The sequence below is a fragment of the Salvelinus fontinalis genome, chromosome 9, assembly GCF_029448725.1.
Source record: "Salvelinus fontinalis isolate EN_2023a chromosome 9, ASM2944872v1, whole genome shotgun sequence".
Classification (NCBI taxonomy): Eukaryota; Metazoa; Chordata; class Actinopteri; order Salmoniformes; family Salmonidae; genus Salvelinus; species Salvelinus fontinalis.
This window is the reverse complement of record NC_074673.1, coordinates 2,062,996-2,079,520: the sequence shown is the minus strand read 5'-3', so window position 1 is coordinate 2,079,520 and position 16,525 is coordinate 2,062,996. Positions and strand designations below refer to the sequence as shown.

At 40.4% G+C, this 16,525-nt stretch overlaps 1 protein-coding gene across 1 annotated transcript in view; it reads left to right on the top strand.

Annotated features, from left to right (window-relative positions):
- LOC129861885 (sodium/potassium/calcium exchanger 1-like) overlaps positions 1–16,118 on the top strand; it is a 103,040-nt gene extending 86,922 nt beyond the window's left edge. Inside the window, exons 8-9 of the mRNA XM_055933054.1 lie at positions 9,275–9,441; positions 13,316–16,118. Coding sequence (XP_055789029.1) covers positions 9,275–9,441; positions 13,316–13,565 — 417 coding nt within the window. The 3' untranslated portion in view covers positions 13,566–16,118. The remainder of the gene's footprint in view (positions 1–9,274; positions 9,442–13,315) is intronic.
- Positions 16,119–16,525: the final 407 nt, after the last annotated feature.

Genomic DNA, 16,525 nt, shown 5'->3' with positions numbered 1-16,525 from the left:
ACTACTGAGTCAAATAGAACACTATTAGAACCAACACCTTGTGTTCCTCTCACTACCACTACTGAGTCAAATAGAACACTATTAGAACCAACACCTTGTGTTCCTCACTACCACTACTGAGTCAAATAGAACACTATTAGAACCAACACCTTGTGTTCCTCTCACTACTGAGTCAAATATAACACTATTAGAACCAACACCTTGTGTTCCTCTCACTACTGAGTCAAATAGAACACTATTAGAACCAACACCTTGTGTTACTCTCACTACTGAGTCAAATATAACACTATTAGAACCAACACCTTGTGTTCCTCTCACTACCACTACTGAGTCAAATAGAACACTATTAGAACCAACACCTTGTGTTCCTCTCACTACCACTACTGAGTCAAATATAACACTATTAGAACCAACACCTTGTGTTCCTCTCACTACCACTACTGAGTCAAATAGAACACTATTAGAACCAACACCTTGTGTTCCTCTCACTACCACTACTGAGTCAAATAGAACACTATTAGAACCAACACCTTGTGTTACTCTCACTACTGAGTCAAATAGAACACTATTAGAACCAACACCTTGTGTTCCTCTCACTACCACTACTGAGTCAAATAGAACACTATTAGAACCAACACCTTGTGTTCCTCTCACTACCACTACTGAGTCAAATAGAACACTATTAGAACCAACACCTTGTGTTACTCTCACTACCACTACTGAGTCAAATAGAACACTATTAGAACCAACACCTTGTGTTCCTCTCACTACCACTACTGAGTCAAATAGAACACTATTAGAACCAACACCTTGTGTTCCTCTCACTACCACTACTGAGTCAAATAGAACACTATTAGAACCAACACCTTGTGTTCCTCTCACTACCACTACTGAGTCAAATAGAACACTATTAGAACCAACACCTTGTGTTCCTCTCACTACCACTACTGAGTCAAATAGAACACTATTAGAACCAACACCTTGTGTTACTCTCACTACCACTACTGAGTCAAATAGAACACTATTAGAACCAACACCTTGTGTTACTCTCACTACTGAGTCAAATAGAACACTATTAGAACCAACACCTTGTGTTCCTCTCACTACCACTACTGAGTCAAATATAACACTATTAGAACCAACACCTTGTGTTCCTCTCACTACCACTACTGAGTCAAATAGAACACTATTAGAACCAACACCTTGTGTTCCTCTCACTACCACTACTGAGTCAAATAGAACACTATTAAAACCAACACCTTGTGTTCCTCTCACTACTGAGTCAAATATAACACTATTAGAACCAACACCTTGTGTTACTCTCACTACTGAGTCAAATATAACACTATTAGAACCAACACCTTGTGTTCCTCTCACTACCACTACTGAGTCAAATACAACACTATTAGAACCAACACCTTGTGTTCCTCTCACTACTGAGTCAAATAGAACACTATTAGAACCAACACCTTGTGTTCCTCTCACTACTGAGTCAAATAGAACACTATTAGAACCAACACCTTGTGTTCCTCTCACTACCACTACTGAGTCAAATAGAACACTATTAGAACCAACACCTTGTGTTCCTCTCACTACCACTACTGAGTCAAATAGAACACTATTAGAACCAACACCTTGTGTTCCTCACTACCACTACTGAGTCAAATAGAACACTATTAGAACCAACACCTTGTGTTCCTCTCACTACTGAGTCAAATATAACACTATTAGAACCAACACCTTGTGTTCCTCTCACTACTGAGTCAAATAGAACACTATTAGAACCAACACCTTGTGTTACTCTCACTACTGAGTCAAATATAACACTATTAGAACCAACACCTTGTGTTCCTCTCACTACCACTACTGAGTCAAATAGAACACTATTAGAACCAACACCTTGTGTTCCTCTCACTACCACTACTGAGTCAAATATAACACTATTAGAACCAACACCTTGTGTTCCTCTCACTACCACTACTGAGTCAAATAGAACACTATTAGAACCAACACCTTGTGTTCCTCTCACTACCACTACTGAGTCAAATAGAACACTATTAGAACCAACACCTTGTGTTACTCTCACTACTGAGTCAAATAGAACACTATTAGAACCAACACCTTGTGTTCCTCTCACTACCACTACTGAGTCAAATAGAACACTATTAGAACCAACACCTTGTGTTCCTCTCACTACCACTACTGAGTCAAATAGAACACTATTAGAACCAACACCTTGTGTTACTCTCACTACCACTACTGAGTCAAATAGAACACTATTAGAACCAACACCTTGTGTTCCTCTCACTACCACTACTGAGTCAAATAGAACACTATTAGAACCAACACCTTGTGTTCCTCTCACTACCACTACTGAGTCAAATAGAACACTATTAGAACCAACACCTTGTGTTCCTCTCACTACCACTACTGAGTCAAATAGAACACTATTAGAACCAACACCTTGTGTTCCTCTCCCTACCACTACTGAGTCAAATAGAACACTATTAGAACCAACACCTTGTGTTCCTCTCACTACTGAGTCAAATAGAACACTATTAGAACCAACACCTTGTGTTCCTCTCACTACCACTACTGAGTCAAATAGAACACTATTAGAACCAACACCTTGTGTTCCTCTCACTACCACTACTGAGTCAAATAGAACACTATTAGAACCAACACCTTGTGTTCCTCTCACTACCACTACTGAGTCAAATACAACACTATTAGAACCAACACCTTGTGTTACTCTCACTACTGAGTCAAATAGAACACTATTAGAACCAACACCTTGTGTTACTCTCACTACTGAGTCAAATAGAACACTATTAGAACCAACACCTTGTGTTCCTCTCACTACCACTACTGAGTCAAATAGAACACTATTAGAACCAACACCTTGTGTTCCTCTCACTACCACTACTGAGTCAAATAGAACACTATTAGAACCAACACCTTGTGTTCCTCTCACTACTGAGTCAAATAGAACACTATTAGAACCAACACCTTGTGTTCCTCTCACTACCACTACTGAGTCAAATACAACACTATTAGAACCAACACCTTGTGTTACTCTCACTACTGAGTCAAATAGAACACTATTAGAACCAACACCTTGTGTTCCTCTCACTACTGAGTCAAATAGAACACTATTAGAACCAACACCTTGTGTTACTCTCACTACCACTACTGAGTCAAATACAACACTATTAGAACCAACACCTTGTGTTACTCTCACTACCACTACTGAGTAAAATAGAACAATATTAGAACCAACACCTTGTGTTACTCTCACTACTGAGTCAAATAGAACACTATTAGAACCAACACCTTGTGTTCCTCTCACTACCACTACTGAGTCAAATATAACACTATTAGAACCAACACCTTGTGTTCCTCTCACTACCACTACTGAGTCAAATAGAACACTATTAGAACCAACACCTTGTGTTCCTCTCACTACCACTACTGAGTCAAATAGAACACTATTAGAACCAACACCTTGTGTTCCTCTCACTACTGAGTCAAATATAACACTATTAGAACCAACACCTTGTGTTACTCTCACTACTGAGTCAAATATAACACTATTAGAACCAACACCTTGTGTTCCTCTCACTACCACTACTGAGTCAAATACAACACTATTAGAACCAACACCTTGTGTTCCTCTCACTACTGAGTCAAATAGAACACTATTAGAACCAACACCTTGTGTTCCTCTCACTACTGAGTCAAATAGAACACTATTAGAACCAACACCTTGTGTTCCTCTCACTACCACTACTGAGTCAAATAGAACACTATTAGAACCAACACCTTGTGTTCCTCACTACCACTACTGAGTCAAATAGAACACTATTAGAACCAACACCTTGTGTTCCTCTCACTACTGAGTCAAATATAACACTATTAGAACCAACACCTTGTGTTCCTCTCACTACCACTACTGAGTCAAATAGAACACTATTAGAACCAACACCTTGTGTTCCTCTCACTACCACTACTGAGTCAAATATAACACTATTAGAACCAACACCTTGTGTTCCTCTCACTACCACTACTGAGTCAAATAGAACACTATTAGAACCAACACCTTGTGTTCCTCTCACTACCACTACTGAGTCAAATAGAACACTATTAGAACCAACACCTTGTGTTACTCTCACTACTGAGTCAAATAGAACACTATTAGAACCAACACCCTGTGTTCCTCTCACTACCACTACTGAGTCAAATAGAACACTATTAGAACCAACACCTTGTGTTCCTCTCACTACCACTACTGAGTCAAATAGAACACTATTAGAACCAACACCTTGTGTTACTCTCACTACCACTACTGAGTCAAATAGAACACTATTAGAACCAACACCTTGTGTTCCTCTCACTACCACTACTGAGTCAAATAGAACACTATTAGAACCAACACCTTGTGTTCCTCTCACTACCACTACTGAGTCAAATAGAACACTATTAGAACCAACACCTTGTGTTCCTCTCACTACCACTACTGAGTCAAATAGAACACTATTAGAACCAACACCTTGTGTTCCTCTCACTACCACTACTGAGTCAAATAGAACACTATTAGAACCAACACCTTTTGTTCCTCTCACTACTGAGTCAAATAGAACACTATTAGAACCAACACCTTGTGTTCCTCTCACTACCACTACTGAGTCAAATAGAACACTATTAGAACCAACACCTTGTGTTCCTCTCACTACCACTACTGAGTCAAATAGAACACTATTAGAACCAACACCTTGTGTTCCTCTCACTACCACTACTGAGTCAAATACAACACTATTAGAACCAACACCTTGTGTTACTCTCACTACTGAGTCAAATAGAACACTATTAGAACCAACACCTTGTGTTACTCTCACTACTGAGTCAAATAGAACACTATTAGAACCAACACCTTGTGTTCCTCTCACTACCACTACTGAGTCAAATAGAACACTATTAGAACCAACACCTTGTGTTCCTCTCACTACCACTACTGAGTCAAATAGAACATTATTAGAACCAACACCTTGTGTTCCTCTCACTACTGAGTCAAATAGAACACTATTAGAACCAACACCTTGTGTTCCTCTCACTACCACTACTGAGTCAAATACAACACTATTAGAACCAACACCTTGTGTTACTCTCACTACTGAGTCAAATACAACACTATTAGAACCAACACCTTGTGTTACTCTCACTACCACTACTGAGTCAAATAGAACACTATTAGAACCAACACCTTGTGTTACTCTCACTACTGAGTCAAATAGAACACTATTAGAACCAACACCTTGTGTTCCTCTCACTACCACTACTGAGTCAAATATAACACTATTAGAACCAACACCTTGTGTTCCTCTCACTACCACTACTGAGTCAAATAGAACACTATTAGAACCAACACCTTGTGTTCCTCTCACTACCACTACTGAGTCAAATAGAACACTATTAGAACCAACACCTTGTGTTCCTCTCACTACTGAGTCAAATATAACACTATTAGAACCAACACCTTGTGTTCCTCTCACTACCACTACTGAGTCAAATACAACACTATTAGAACCAACACCTTGTGTTCCTCTCACTACTGAGTCAAATAGAACACTATTAGAACCAACACCTTGTGTTCCTCTCACTACTGAGTCAAATAGAACACTATTAGAACCAACACCTTGTGTTCCTCTCACTACTGAGTCAAATATAACACTATTAGAACCAACACCTTGTGTTCCTCTCACTACCACTACTGAGTCAAATACAACACTATTAGAACCAACACCTTGTGTTCCTCTCACTACCACTACTGAGTCAAATAGAACACTATTAGAACCAACACCTTGTGTTACTCTCACTACTGAGTCAAATATAACACTATTAGAACCAACACCTTGTGTTCCTCTCACTACCACTACTGAGTCAAATACAACACTATTAGAACCAACACCTTGTGTTCCTCTCACTACTGAGTCAAATAGAACACTATTAGAACCAACACCTTGTGTTCCTCTCACTACTGAGTCAAATAGAACACTATTAGAACCAACACCTTGTGTTCCTCTCACTACTGAGTCAAATATAACACTATTAGAACCAACACCTTGTGTTCCTCTCACTACCACTACTGAGTCAAATACAACACTATTAGAACCAACACCTTGTGTTCCTCTCACTACTGAGTCAAATATAACACTATTAGAACCAACACCTTGTGTTCCTCTCACTACCACTACTGAGTCAAATAGAACACTATTAGAACCAACACCTTGTGTTACTCTCACTACTGAGTCAAATATAACACTATTAGAACCAACACCTTGTGTTACTCTCACTACCACTACTGAGTCAAATAGAACACTATTAGAACCAACACCTTGTGTTCCTCTCACTACCACTACTGAGTCAAATAGAACACTATTAGAACCAACACCTTGTGTTACTCTCACTACCACTACTGAGTCAAATAGAACACTATTAGAACCAACACCTTGTGTTCCTCTCACTACCACTACTGAGTCAAATATAACACTATTAGAACCAACACCTTGTGTTCCTCTCACTACCACTACTGAGTCAAATAGAACACTATTAGAACCAACACCTTGTGTTCCTCTCACTACTGAGTCAAATATAACACTATTAGAACCAACACCTTGTGTTCCTCTCACTACCACTACTGAGTCAAATAGAACACTATTAGAACCAACACCTTGTGTTACTCTCACTACTGAGTCAAATAGAACACTATTAGAACCAACACCTTGTGTTCCTCTCACTACCACTACTGAGTCAAATAGAACACTATTAGAACCAACACCTTGTGTTCCTCTCACTACCACTACTGAGTCAAATAGAACACTATTAGAACCAACACCTTGTGTTACTCTCACTACCACTACTGAGTCAAATAGAACACTATTAGAACCAACACCTTGTGTTCCTCTCACTACCACTACTGAGTCAAATAGAACACTATTAGAACCAACACCTTGTGTTCCTCTCACTACCACTACTGAGTCAAATAGAACACTATTAGAACCAACACCTTGTGTTCCTCTCACTACCACTACTGAGTCAAATAGAACACTATTAGAACCAACACCTTGTGTTCCTCTCACTACCACTACTGAGTCAAATAGAACACTATTAGAACCAACACCTTGTGTTCCTCTCACTACTGAGTCAAATAGAACACTATTAGAACCAACACCTTGTGTTCCTCTCACTACCACTACTGAGTCAAATAGAACACTATTAGAACCAACACCTTGTGTTCCTCTCACTACCACTACTGAGTCAAATAGAACACTATTAGAACCAACACCTTGTGTTCCTCTCACTACCACTACTGAGTCAAATACAACACTATTAGAACCAACACCTTGTGTTACTCTCACTACTGAGTCAAATAGAACACTATTAGAACCAACACCTTGTGTTACTCTCACTACTGAGTCAAATAGAACACTATTAGAACCAACACCTTGTGTTCCTCTCACTACCACTACTGAGTCAAATAGAACACTATTAGAACCAACACCTTGTGTTCCTCTCACTACCACTACTGAGTCAAATAGAACACTATTAGAACCAACACCTTGTGTTCCTCTCACTACTGAGTCAAATAGAACACTATTAGAACCAACACCTTGTGTTACTCTCACTACTGAGTCAAATACAACACTATTAGAACCAACACCTTGTGTTACTCTCACTACCACTACTGAGTCAAATAGAACACTATTAGAACCAACACCTTGTGTTACTCTCACTACTGAGTCAAATAGAACACTATTAGAACCAACACCTTGTGTTCCTCTCACTACCACTACTGAGTCAAATATAACACTATTAGAACCAACACCTTGTGTTCCTCTCACTACCACTACTGAGTCAAATAGAACACTATTAGAACCAACACCTTGTGTTCCTCTCACTACCACTACTGAGTCAAATAGAACACTATTAGAACCAACACCTTGTGTTCCTCTCACTACTGAGTCAAATATAACACTATTAGAACCAACACCTTGTGTTCCTCTCACTACCACTACTGAGTCAAATACAACACTATTAGAACCAACACCTTGTGTTCCTCTCACTACTGAGTCAAATAGAACACTATTAGAACCAACACCTTGTGTTCCTCTCACTACCACTACTGAGTCAAATACAACACTATTAGAACCAACACCTTGTGTTCCTCTCACTACTGAGTCAAATAGAACACTATTAGAACCAACACCTTGTGTTCCTCTCACTACTGAGTCAAATAGAACACTATTAGAACCAACACCTTGTGTTCCTCTCACTACTGAGTCAAATATAACACTATTAGAACCAACACCTTGTGTTCCTCTCACTACCACTACTGAGTCAAATACAACACTATTAGAACCAACACCTTGTGTTCCTCTCACTACTGAGTCAAATATAACACTATTAGAACCAACACCTTGTGTTCCTCTCACTACCACTACTGAGTCAAATAGAACACTATTAGAACCAACACCTTGTGTTACTCTCACTACTGAGTCAAATATAACACTATTAGAACCAACACCTTGTGTTACTCTCACTACCACTACTGAGTCAAATAGAACACTATTAGAACCAACACCTTGTGTTCCTCTCACTACCACTACTGAGTCAAATAGAACACTATTAGAACCAACACCTTGTGTTACTCTCACTACCACTACTGAGTCAAATAGAACACTATTAGAACCAACACCTTGTGTTCCTCTCACTACCACTACTGAGTCAAATAGAACACTATTAGAACCAACACCTTGTGTTCCTCTCACTACCACTACTGAGTCAAATAGAACACTATTAGAACCAACACCTTGTGTTACTCTCACTACTGAGTCAAATACAACACTATTAGAACCAACACCTTGTGTTCCTCTCACTACCACTACTGAGTCAAATAGAACACTATTAGAACCAACACCTTGTGTTCCTCTCACTACCACTACTGAGTCAAATAGAACACTATTAGAACCAACACCTTGTGTTACTCTCACTACCACTACTGAGTCAAATAGAACACTATTAGAACCAACACCTTGTGTTCCTCTCACTACCACTACTGAGTCAAATAGAACACTATTAGAACCAACACCTTGTGTTCCTCTCACTACCACTACTGAGTCAAATACAACACTATTAGAACCAACACCTTGTGTTACTCTCACTACCACTACTGAGTCAAATAGAACACTATTAGAACCTAACACCCTGTTTCTGTCAGGTGGGAGAGACCATAGGCATCTCAGAGGAGATCATGGGCCTAACCATCCTGGCTGCAGGAACGTCCATCCCTGACCTCATCACTAGTGTTATTGTGGCCCGTAAAGGACTGGGGGATATGGCTGTGTCCAGCTCTGTGGGCTCCAACATCTTCGACATCACCATGGGGTGAGTACCCTCACTGCACACTGGATGATGTTAAACTACAATAAAGCTACCCTTAAGAGAAAATACGTTTACTTTTCTAAAATTTATTTTAAAAGCTAGTTCCCTACATCCCAAACTACTTAGTTATAAATGACCATATCGAAATCTGGAATGTCATAGACTACAAATGGCAAGAACAGATTTCTCTGGAGCAGGGGATTTTCCCTGCAATCTGGAGCCATAATCATGCTTCATTCTATTTTTAAAATATTTTTATGCATATCTAAGCATACCTCATGAGCTGTCTGTATCTTCCTGGCTGGTGGTTCTTTAGTTTTTAAAGAAACTATACTCTAAATCTGGGTAAAAAATTGAAAGGAAAGTGAGTCTTATTTAGTATATGTAGTTATTGCCCGCTTTCTAAAGTCTATCAACCTTTCCAGCAGGCATGCCAGTTAAGGTGTTTAGACAAGCTAGCTACTCTAACTTGAAATGGCTTCTTGGTAGCTACTTACGAGGTTGGGAACCTATCTGGGCTAACTAAAGCCAACTTCATAATATTGGTATGTGGTTAGTATTATTACAGAGAAACAAAAAATGTAACGAAAAACAGGTCAAATTACATTTTAGTCAACACTCTTATCCAGTGCTATTAGGCTTACGTGTCTTGCTCAAGGGCACATCCACATATTTTTAACATTGTCGGCTAAGGGATTCGAGACAAATCTTTCAGTTACTGGCCCAACGCGCTAACCGCTAGGCTACCGGCTGCCCTATTTGAGAGAGCATGTGCCCCTGTGCCCCCTATGGGCATGACGCCACTGCTCTGGAATCAGATGTTAACCAAATGTGTAATTTGGCCTATTAAACACAAAAACAATGTTTTAAGTGAGAATTAGGCAGGTCTGTCGCAGAAAAGTAAAATGAATTCTTGCTTAGTTCACCCATTGTTTATTTTTGTAAATAACAGTAGTGTGTAGTTCCAGTAGTTAGCTACACCGCTACATGGTTGAACAGTAGTGTGTAGTTCCGGTAGTTAGCTACACCGCTACATGGTAAAACAGTAGTGTGTAGTTCCAGTAGTTAGCTACACCGCTACATGGTAAAACAGTAGTGTGTAGTTCCAGTAGTTAGCTACACCGCTACATGGTAAAACAGTAGTGTGTAGTTCCAGTAGTTAGCTACACCGCTACATGGTAAAACAGTAGTGTGTAGTTCCAGTAGTTAGCTACACCGCTACATGGTAAAACAGTAGTGTGTAGTTCCAGTAGTTAGCTACACCGCTACACGGTAAAACAGTAGTGTGTAGTTCCAGTAGTTAGCTACACCGCTACATGGTAAAACAGTACTGTGTAGTTCCAGTAGTTAGCTACACCGCTACATGGTAAAACAGTAGTGTGTAGTTCCAGTAGTTAGCTACACCGCTACATGGTAAAACAGTAGTGTGTAGTTCCAGTAGTTAGCTACACCGCTACATGGTAAAACAGTAGTGTGTAGTTCCAGTAGTTAGCTACACCGCTACATGGTAAAACAGTAGTGTGTAGTTCCAGTAGTTAGCTACATGGTAAAACAGTAGTGTGTAGTTCCAGTAGTTAGCTACATGGTAAAACAGTAGTGTGTAGTTCCAGTAGTTAGCTACACCGCTACATGGTAAAACAGTAGTGTGTAGTTCCAGTAGTTAGCTACACCGCTACATGGTAAAACAGTAGTGTGTAGTTCCAGTAGTTAGCTACACCGCTACATGGTAAAACAGTAGTGTGTAGTTCCAGTAGTTAGCTACACCGCTACATGGTAAAACAGTAGTGTGTAGTTCCAGTAGTTAGCTACACCGCTACATGGTAAAACAGTAGTGTGTAGTTCCAGCAGTTAGCTACATGGTAAAACAGTAGTGTGTAGTTCCAGTAGTTAGCTACACCGCTACATGGTAAAACAGTAGTGTGTAGTTCCAGTAGTTAGCTACACCGCTACATGGTAAAACAGTAGTGTGTAGTTCCAGTAGTCCGCTACATGGTAAAACAGTAGTGTGTAGTTCCAGTAGTTAGCTACATGGTAAAACAGTAGTGTGTAGTTCCAGTAGTTAGCTACACCGCTACATGGTAAAACAGTAGTGTGTAGTTCCAGTAGTTAGCTACACCGCTACATGGTAAAACAGTAGTGTGTAGTTCCAGTAGTTAGCTACACCGCTACATGGTAAAACAGTAGTGTGTAGTTCCAGTAGTTAGCTACACCGCTACATGGTAAAACAGTAGTGTGTAGTTCCAGTAGCTAGCTACACCGCTACATGGTAAAACAGTAGTGTGTAGTTCCAGTAGTTAGCTACACCGCTACATGGTAAAACAGTAGTGTGTAGTTCCAGTAGTTAGCTACATGGTAAAACAGTAGTGTGTATTTCCAGTAGTTAGCTACACCGCTACATGGTAAAACAGTAGTGTAGTTCCAGTAGTTAGCTACACCGCTACATGGTGAAACAGTAGTGTGTAGTTCCAGTAGTTAGCTACACCGCTACATGGTAAAACAGTAGTGTGTAGTTCCAGTAGTTAGCTACACCGCTACATGGTTAAACAGTAGTGTGTAGTTCCAGTAGTTAGCTACACCGCTACATGGTAAAACAGTAGTGTGTAGTTCCAGCAGTTAGCTACACCGCTACATGGTAAAACAATAGTGTGTAGTTCCAGTAGTTAGCTACACCGCTACATGGTAAAACAATAGTGTGTAGTTCCAGTAGTTAGCTACACCGCTACATGGTTAAACAGTAGTGTGTAGTTCCAGTAGTTAGCTACACCGCTACATGGTAAAACAGTAGTGTGTAGTTCCAGCAGTTAGCTACACCGCTACATGGTAAAACAATAGTGTGTAGTTCCAGTAGTTAGCTACACCGCTACATGGTAAAACAGTAGTGTGTAGTTCCAGTAGTTAGCTACACCGCTACATGGTAAAACAGTAGTGTGTAGTTCCAGTAGTTAGCTACACCGCTACATGGTTAAACAGTAGTGTGTAGTTCCAGTAGTTAGCTACACCGCTACATGGTAAAACAGTAGTGTGTAGTTCCAGTAGTTAGCTACACCGCTACATGGTAAAACAGTAGCGTGTAGGTCCAGTAGTTAGCTACACCGCTACATGGTAAAACAGTAGTGTGTAGTTCCAGTAGTTAGCTACATGGTAAAACAGTAGTGTGTAGTTCCAGTAGTTAGCTACACCGCTACATGGTAAAACAGTAGTGTGTAGTTCCAGTAGTTAGCTACACCGCTACATGGTAAAACAGTAGTGTGTAGTTCCAGTAGTTAGCTACACCGCTACATGGTAAAACAGTAGTGTGTAGTTCCAGTAGTTAGCTACACCGCTACATGGTAAAACAGTAGTGTGTAGTTCCAGTAGTTAGCTACACCGCTACATGGTAAAACAGTAGTGTGTAGTTCCAGTAGTTAGCTACACCGCTACATGGTAAAACAGTAGTGTGTAGTTCCAGTAGTTAGCTACACCGCTACATGGTAAAACCGTAGTGTGTAGTTCCAGTAGTTAGCTACACCGCTACATGGTAAAACAGTAGTGTGTAGATCCAGTAGTTAGCTACACCGCTACATGGTAAAACAATAGTGTGTAGTTCCAGCAGTTAGCTACACCACTACATGTTCAAAGAGCTGTTAACTACTGAAAAGACTACCAACATTTGAATTCAGTTCAACTACCACCAAGCTACTGCAAAATGTAATCAAATTCCTAGATGTAGTTCACTAGTCCCCAGAACTATGGAGTAACATCCTCTAACTGGGTGGGTCAGGCTCTGAGAAAAGAGGCTTAAAGGACTATGAAAAAAATGGGGTTATGAGTCAAATTGCTTAAAATGTGTCAACCAAGCTGTACAAGGTAATAATATCTTTCTCCCCCTCTCCCCCAGCCTGCCAGTCCCGTGGTTAATGTGGTCGTCGCTCCATGGTTTTGCTCCGGTGCCCGTCAGCTCCAACGGTCTGTTCTGTGCCATTGTGTTGCTATTCCTCATGCTCCTCTTCGTCATCATCAGTATTGCTGTGTGTCAGTGGAAGATGAACAAGATGCTGGGATCTACCATGTTCCTTCTCTATTTTGTCTTCCTGGTGTTGAGTGTTCTGCTAGAGGACAGAGTTATCATTTGTCCTGTGTCCATCTGACACTCTATTGTCTTCCTGGTGTTGAGTGTTCTGCTAGAGGACAGAGTTATCATTTGTCCTGTGTCCATCTGACACTCTATTGTCTTCCTGGTGTTGAGTGTTCTGCTAGAGGACAGAGTTATCATTGATTGATTCATTGATTGATTGATTGATTGAATTTATTTGACAATTTGTCGAATACATAAGGGCGCTTCAGACGGTGACACCTCCACAAAATAGTTGTTTGTTTCATAACATGAGATTATTAGTACAATTTCCTAATAAACATTAAGTGCACACACACACCCAAACGTACACACACACACACACACACGTACGCACACAGAAACTTACACACACATGCTGGAGGATCAAGTCATTATATGCTCTGTTTCCATCTGAGACTGATTGTGTGAGGCCTCTCTTTTGAGACTGATTGTGTGAGGCCTCCCTTTTGTCCAGCATGGTGTCTGACCAGATGAGTCTACAGGCATGGTTCCAAATTAAAGGGATACTTCAGTTTAAAGGAAGTTGCTAACTAGCGTTGCGAATAGACACCATAGACGTCCAGTCATTACGCTAACACTAGTTAGCATTGGCTCGCGAAACTACCTCTAATTTTCTTCATACTGGATGCAGAGACATAAAGACAGTATCCACGAGTTCCTCTGACTCTGGGGGAGTACATAAAGGGCTTCGTTGCCAACATCCTGAAGTATCCCTTCAACATTTTTTACAGAGTTAGGAGCACCAGAAAAGAGGATGTGTTTAATTCATAGTGATACAGACTATATTGGGCTTTTATGAATTCTACTTTTGAAGCACGTGTTGTGTCCTAGAAACGAATAAGTAACAAGACATGGTATCAATAACAAGATCAAACTAGCTGAAACGAGCTGAAACGAGCTGAAACGAGTCACTTACTATTCGCCACATGGCAGCTTGTTGTCATTGTTGCTAGCTGTCTGGCCATCCAGAACCGTAACAACACATGGCAGCTTGTTGTCATTGTTGCTAGCTGTCTGGCCATCCAGAACCGTAACAACACATGGCAGCTTGTTGTCATTGTTGCTAGCTGTCTGGCCATCCAGAACCGTAACAACACATGGCAGCTTGTTGTCATTGTTGCTAGCTGTCTGGCCATCCAGAACCGTAACAACACATGGCAGCTTGTTGTCATTGTTGCTAGCTGTCTGGCCATCCAGAACCGTAACAACACATGGCAGCTTGTTGTCATTGTTGCTAGCTGTCTGGCCATCCAGAACCGTAACGACACATGGCAGCTTGTTGTCATTGTTGCTAGCTGTCTGGCCATCCAGAACCGTAACAACACATGGCAGCTTGTTGTCATTGTTGCTAGCTGTCTGGCCATCCAGAACCGTAACACATGGCAGCTTGTTGTCATTGTTGCTAGCTGTCTGGCCATCCAGAACCGTAACACATGGCCTTCTGCCCCTTTGAAGCGCATGCATCGTTTTTGTGACATTGACAGCTAACCTGTCTGTCTATATGGGTCAGATCTTTTGTCCTGGTTGGGCTAGAAGCAAGCCGTTTTCGTTGTAGTAATGGTATAACCATGACGCTAACGAATCTGCTCTCACTTTGTTCTCTAGGGCACTCTGAAACTATGGTACAGGGAAGCCTTTTCCTTACAATTATTATCTGAGAGATTATTTTCCTAGTCGCTCCCAAAATAAAACTACTGTTCATACAACAAAATATTTCATTGCATATGCCACCAAACCCTTCGCACTTAAGAGCCCTGTCTACAGCCATGACTCTGTCCGGCTCGAAGGACCTTTGAATACATCATCAAAATATCCCAATCGTGTGATTTTCTAAAAGCTGCAGCAATGTCTACATTGAGTTGTTGGTGGATGATGACTATCTGAGGCTCTCTGACTGGCAATGTTATTGGGATGTTGCAGAATTTCAATCCCTTAAAAATGTCAGGTCAGCATTTCTGAAAGTCAGGGCCAAAACCAAAGTATAAAGAAGTGCGAGTGAGATGCATTATTTATTTTATTAATAATATAATATTATTACCAACATAAATTACTTTATTGCTTTAAGTAACTTCATAAAAGCCCAAGCAGAAGACAAGGCAGTTGAGTAATAGATGTACAGAGGGTGAAAAGATAACGTTATCTCAGTCAGTATCAAGGTTATTTAAATGTGTTTCTATTTATATTCCTTTTAAGAATTTTATTTTAAATTCAGTTTAGTTTCAGTTCATTTTCAGATCTGATTTCCTATTTTTTATTTAGTTTTATAAAAACATTTCTATTTCGTTTTCATGTTATTTAGTTTCAGTTTTAATGTTAGTGTCACGTCTACTCCCGCTCCTCCCCTCCGGAGCTCGACGTTGTCGGTTTACTAACCACCAGTCCTGGGATCCATCATTATGTGCACCTGCACATCATCGTGAGGCACACCTGGACTCCATTACCTCACTCATTACCTCCCCATTATCTGTCATTCCCTTAGGTTCTTTCCCCAGGCAGTATTGATGCTGTGTTTATGCGTAGACGCTACTGTTATGTTGTCTGGTTCAATGTTTGTTGTTTTATTAAAGGTTTCACCTGCTTCTCGACTCTCAGCGTCTTCGTTACAGTTGGGAACAGAAAGTAGAGTATGCAAGGGGAGGGGGTTACCACTCTAACTTATTGTCAAAATGAATATAAACAAAAATAAGCTTTTTGGTCTAATTAAGGTTAGCCATGCGTGGAGCTAGCAGTCATTTAGCTTTTTGGTCTAATTAAGGTCTTGCATGGCACTCATTTCAATGGGCGCGTGCCTCTGCTCAGACACTGCATTTGTCTGCCAGATCTTGCATCACCTTGGCAGGTGTTTAACATATCAGCTAATCAGCTAACCATAGAGTAGCTGCTGCCTTGGCTAATGGGGATCCATAATAAATAGAAATAAACTCAGCAAAAAAAAGAAACGTCCCTTTTTCAGGACCCTGTCCTGCAAAGATA